This window comes from Aulonocara stuartgranti (assembly GCF_965226115.1).
Source record: "Aulonocara stuartgranti genome assembly, chromosome: 12".
NCBI classification, from domain to species: domain Eukaryota; kingdom Metazoa; phylum Chordata; class Actinopteri; order Cichliformes; family Cichlidae; genus Aulonocara; species Aulonocara stuartgranti.
Window position 1 is genome coordinate 485703 of NC_138948.1, and position 6000 is coordinate 491702.

Here is a 6000-nt window from a genome sequence, read left to right on the forward strand (position 1 = left end):
TTAACTACAGCCAGCTTGAAGGCCTGTGGTACATAGCCGATTATTAGAGATAGGTTGATCATATTTAAGATCGAAGAATTAATTAATGGCAGGACTTCTTTGAGCAGTTTTGTAGGAATGGGGTCTAAAAGACACGTTGATGGTTTGGAGGAAGTAATTATTGAAGTTAACTCAGAAAGATCAGTTGGAGAAAAAGAGTCTAACTTAACATCAATGGTACTAAGAGTAGCTGTAGATAATATTACATCTGTGGGATGATTACTGGTAATTTTTTCTCTAATGATAAAAATTGTATTTGTGAAGAAGTTCATGAAGTCATTACTAGTTAACGTTAAAGGGATGGTTGGCTCAACAGAGCTCTGACTGTTTGTCAGCCTGGCTACAGAGCTGAAGAGAAACCTGGGGTTGTTCTTATTTTCTTCAATCAGTGATGAATAGTAAGATGTTCTGGCTTTGTGGAGGGCTTTCTTATAAAGCAGCAAACTATTTCTCCAGGCTAAATGATGATCCTCTAAATTTGTGACACGCCATTTCCTCTCCAGATTACGAGTCATCTGCTTTAGGCTACGTGTTTGAGAATTATACCACGGAGTCAGGTACTTCTGATTAGAGACCTTAGTTTTCACAGGAGCTACAGTATCCAGAGTCGTACGTAGGTAGGAGGTGAAATTATTAACAAGATGATCGACCTCTGTTGGGGTAGCGTTCAGATAGCTGTTCTGCTCTGTGTTGGTACAGGGCATTGGAGATGATAACAGTGGGTGGATTATATTCTTAAACTTAGTTACAGCGCTTTCAGAAAGACATCTACTGTGATAAAGTCTACTCTCCACCGCTGTGTAATCAATTATTGTAAATGTAAATGTTATCAGGAAATGATCAGACAGCAGAGGGTTTTCAGGAAACACTGTTAAATGTTCAGTTTCTATGCCATATGTTAAAACAAGATCTAGAGTGTGATTAAAGTGGTGGGTGGGTTCTTTTACATTTTGAGAGAAGCCAATTGAGTCTAATAACAGATTAAATGCCATGTTGAGGCTGTCATTTTTAGCATCTACATGGATGTTAAAATCACCCACAATAATTATTTTATCTGAGCTCAGAACTAAATTAGATATAAAGTCTGAGAAATCAGACAAACTCTGTGTAAGGCCCAGGTGGACGATAGATGATAACAAGTAAGACTGGTTTCTGAGTTTCACAGCTGGGGTGGACGAGGCTAAGCATCAGGCTTTCAAATGAATTAAAAGTCTGTCTGGGTCTTTGGTTGATTAATAGGCTGGTGTGAAAAATTGCTGCCACACCTCCCCCTCGGCCTGTGTTTCGAGGTTTCTGGTAGTTAGAATGACTCGGGGGTGTTGATTCATTTAAACTAACATAATCATCCGGCTGCAACAGACTGAATAATGTCTGAGCTGCCCCTGCCAGAGGAATCGTAACGGTTCCAGCTAGTTCTGGTCCTCACTGATACCCACAGAGCATGTGTGGCTGAAATAGGACGTGTTAGCAGTCCAGTACAGGACGCGGGAGCCTCACTCATGTTGGATCAGTTTAGTGAATGAGTGATAGTCACCACTGTTTGGTTCTATGTTTGGACTTTTAGAAAATTTGATCAGATTTATGCAGAAATGTTGAAACATACTCACAAACCTTCAGTGTTTGGGAGGAATCTCTCAGCGTCAGAGCAGGTAGCTCCGCCTCCCTCATGTTGACCATATTTGGTTATTCTTTCAGAATCTCTATCAGTGACCAGTGAGGAGTTCACCAATGGTACGTCAGATGTCTGTGTGATGTCACTGTTTCCACCCTGTGTGTTTGTCTCATCGCCCAATCAAACTGTTGCGCTCACCGTGTGGTACCGCCCATTTTCCTAGCATCAGTGTGACTACCAGCTCCATCGGCCCGTGACTGACTGTCTGTCTCTCTGTCTGTCTGTCTGTCTCCAGTCGGAGGGCTCCTGCATCTCCATCCCGACCATCCAGACCAGCCTCTGACTCCGCCCCCTGACAGTCACACACACAAGCATACGAAACACGTGACCCGTGTGAAACGGCCGTTCCATCAGTGCTCCATATGTGGTTTCACAGCATGGACACTTTACTCAGATTTCCCTTTGGTCACATGCTGCACCAGACCAGCTCTGACTGGTTCAAACCTCAGACTTATTCCAGCCTGCTTAAACTGGTTCTAACTGGTTCTAATTCCAGCTTGATATTGATGGATGGGTTACTGGTACCAGCAGGATGATCCGAGCGGGTCCTGATGGTTTTTGTTTTAAACTCGGCTTCAGTGGTTCACAGTAGTTCTAACTCAGCCATATTTGAATGGACTGCTTTCCAAACCTGCTCCTTGTTTGGGTCCATCTACTGGTTTCACTGGTTCCTGCCAGTTGTTCCGATATACCGGTACCAACTGGTTCTTGAGAAATCCAGCCCTGATGTAGACCGGGCTGGTTGGTTTGAACAGACTGGTTGCCCAACATGCTAGTACCAGCTGTTTTAGCCAGTTCTGGTTGGCTCCGGTAAGTTTCAGCAACTGGTTTCTTTACATCTAACAAGTTTCTGCTGGTTCTAGTCTGTTGGATCTTCTAACTGGTTTAAATGTATAAGCTGCTCACCGAACGCCCTGCTTATTGGTACCATCTGGTTCCATCAAGATCTACCGTGATCATGAGGATCACTGCTGGTTCTAGCCAGTTCTGTTTGTACTCATGTGACCTCTGACCCCTGTACCAGTTGGCCTTTCTCCTCATTTACTCTTCTCCTCTTTTGTTTTCTGTCATTTTTTTCCCAGTCGTCCCAGTAAAGGTAGCCCCGCCCACGGAGAGAGTCCCCAGTCTTCGATTGAGGGTTAAGCTGAACGGAGTGTGTGTTTGTGTCTCACTGAAGCTGTGTTACTGTGAACCTTCCTAGTAATAAACATATTGATTATTATCAGCACTTATTCTGACTGTATAGCAGCTGATCAGCAATACATTGTGTGTAAATATGACGTTCGGTCACGCCGCAGACAGAAACATGTGACCTCAGCAGGTCGGTCAGTACTGTAGACGACTCCGGAGGAGACGAGGCGAGGAGGAGGTCTCTGCTCTGAATGTCCCGGCTGAGATCATCTTCATGTTCACTTCCTGTTCTGATCCATGGTGCCGTTTCTTTACAGTGTAAAGTTTACAGTTTTAACTTGTGTATTTATCTATTTATTGTATTATTTATTTTACTCTGCTGGAATTCCACGTTTGTTTCTGCTGGCGTCTGTCCTTCCACCTGTAGCTGCACTGAACATGTGACATGTGTGGATCACCATGCACCATCCTCTAAGCACAAACATAGGCTGAAACCAGCTGTACACAGGCCTCGTGAACGGTCATGTAACTGGCTCAGTTTGTGCGTTTGTAACTGTCAAAGTTATGGACAGTACTGAATCCAGATGTTTCCAGAGATGGGCTGTGACCTCTCAGCTGGATCCAGGGACTCAATCAGTCTGTGCTCAGACTTTATGAGCGGTTCAGCAAAGACGGTGTAACAGATGGACGTAGCTGCCGTGATGTTTTATATTTTTGAATGCCAGTATGAAGCCATGAGACGAGCTTCTCTCACCATGGCCATCTCAGTGTGTTGACACATGTGTGACGATTGAGGGGTGGAGCCAAGAGGCCCGATGAGTTTTTCAGAAACATACAACGATCAAAATGTTTGAAATTGACTCGATCTGTTATTGGGTTCGAACTGAGACGAGCAGCAGGGACCAAAAACTCACCAGGAAGTGTTAACAGAGGTCACGGCCAGGGTGGTTTTTCAGACTTCTGTGGGACTGGCAAGTCTACCACAGCTAATGCCCCCTGGTGGCCATTACAAAGATTGCAGCTTTAGTGCGTCACGTTTCAGACCCAGAAGCTATGTCCATCTTTTATACCGTCTTTAAGGTGGGATAGTTAGCTGTGAGTTAGCTAGAATAAAGGTAGCTTAAGGTCAAATTTGATCCCTCCACAAATCAAATCCTGCTGATGCGGTTTCCGTTAAAGGTCAAATTCGGTCCGATATCCTGAACCCTTCACATAGTAATCGGGCTGTTAGAGGTAGAGAGCTGTTATCACATCTACATCAGAGAGAGAAAAGATTGAAAAGCAGCACAGTGCTCGCTGAGCTCACCCACCTTCAGCTAACCGTCCCGTCTTACCTCTGATCTACATCTGTTCCACAAATGTTTGTCCAGTGTAGCTATTGCATGGACCACGAAGCTACCAGCTGGTTCCAAATGGATCGTTGTGGTTCCTCCTTCCCTTTCCTGGTTCCAGCTGGTTCTACCTCTTCATCTAACGCCAGCAGGGTTGACATGTTTTTTGTTCTTCTTCATTTCCTCATTGGTTTACCGTGAGCTTCCTCTGATGTGAAGATCAGAGGAAACTGTGACTGAAGCGATGAGGAGATAATGTTTGTGGAGGTGGCCCAGTTTCTCTGGAGGTGGGGTTGGTTTTGTGCTGCTCATGCGAGCAAAGTGTCAAGTGATCGTGTTTCCTGTTTGGATGTACCAGCTGATCTCCTCACTGTGTTGTGTTTGTTCTTCATGTTGTGGTGATTTTGTAGAGTTAGTTAAGCTCCGAGCAGCGTTCAGCGCCGCCACCGCCGCGGGGCATTAGCTGTGCCGTGTCGTCGTTGTCTACATTAACGTCTGCATGCTTGTCGTATGAGTTTATCAATCAGTAAAGTGTTACACTTTGCTCTGCAGCGGCACACTCCACGCACCTCGGCCCCTCCCACACCTGTGCTTGTGCATAGTTACCTGTGTATGCTCTCAATATGAATCTATGTGCAGCGAATATGACGATATAGAAATGTACCATATATATGTGAGCAAAAAGCTAAACTAAATATGCAGCGGCCAACACTGTAGTGTGTGTGTGTGTGTGTGTACAAAAGAGAGTGTGTGTGTGTGTAGATCTGTTGTGTATTAGTGTCATGTGATCAGGGCCCAAACAGATATGAATAAAGTTTGTGTGAATGAAGATGACTTTGACTCTTTGTCACCCACTCACCTCCTGACACCATCATCAGTCACATGACATGTCACATGACCTCTTGATATGGGGTTTTCTACTTGATATGTTTCTCTTTCTCGCTCTGTCTCTAATTCATCCTAGCTAACATACATCAACATCCTGTTATCATCGAAGCTATGAGTTGTGTTAGGAAGCTAACGTCAGTTAATCACATTTTTGAGGGGTCTAATAATGACCTATGACAGTTGTGCATCCACAGTCTGTATCACTGTATCTGAAATATAATTGGCTCAATTCAGACATTTAGTCATGTGGACTATCATTGTCTCCTGGTAAACCATAAATTCAAAATGTTTACATTTCCTCTACCGTGAACTACAGATCAATGAGGCTGTGTCCCAATTCAGGGTCTGCAGCCTCAGAGTCCACAACGGTCACGTACTCAAAGACTGCTAAAGCCGGAAGTGAAATGGGACGGTCTAGCCTCCATCACGCTGCTCAGGTTGCCTAGCAACCATGATACTAACCGCTGGAAACGTTTCATACAGCTTTGTGTGACAGAAATGACGGAGAAAATCGTTTGTCCATTTGTTTGTTTGTTTTACATGAGCTTTGTGTGATTAGTTGAGTATCTGAGACCACAGGACTGTAAACATGATTGTTGGGTTTCATTTCTGTACTGAACAGTCATATAAGATTAGCTAGTAAATAACAATTAGCTGATGTTGTTCATGAGACTAAAATCATCTCACTGTGGTAAGGTAAATATAATATGGCCAATATTATAGTTAGTATATTAATCATTATTAGTTATTACAGCAGTGAGCTTGAACTCTGTGTCAAACACTGAGCTTCAGTAAAGATTCAAGTTGCAGTTATTTATATTTCCTGTCACCTTAAATCTTCACTCAAACACAAGCATCTGTGACAGTGTGTATATAGATGTATTATATATAGGAGACAAATATTGTTTGTTTAATATGTTGGCATTACTAAATTTGGCT

The 6000-nt window shown here is 43.6% G+C and overlaps 1 protein-coding gene across 2 annotated transcripts in view; it reads left to right on the plus strand.

Annotated features, from left to right (window-relative positions):
- LOC309718707 (dynamin-1-like) overlaps nucleotides 1-5002 on the plus strand; it is a 29578-nt gene extending 24576 nt beyond the window's left edge. Inside the window, exon 23 of one of the 2 annotated variants that reach the window (XM_082554200.1) lies at nucleotides 2794-5002. In XM_082554200.1, coding sequence (XP_082410326.1) covers nucleotides 2794-2854 — 61 coding nt within the window. In that variant the 3' untranslated portion in view covers nucleotides 2855-5002. Of the gene's footprint in view, nucleotides 1-1946 lie in introns of both variants that reach the window. The other variant, XM_082554201.1, reaches the window with a different exon arrangement.
- The last annotated feature ends 998 nt before the right edge of the window (nucleotides 5003-6000 follow it).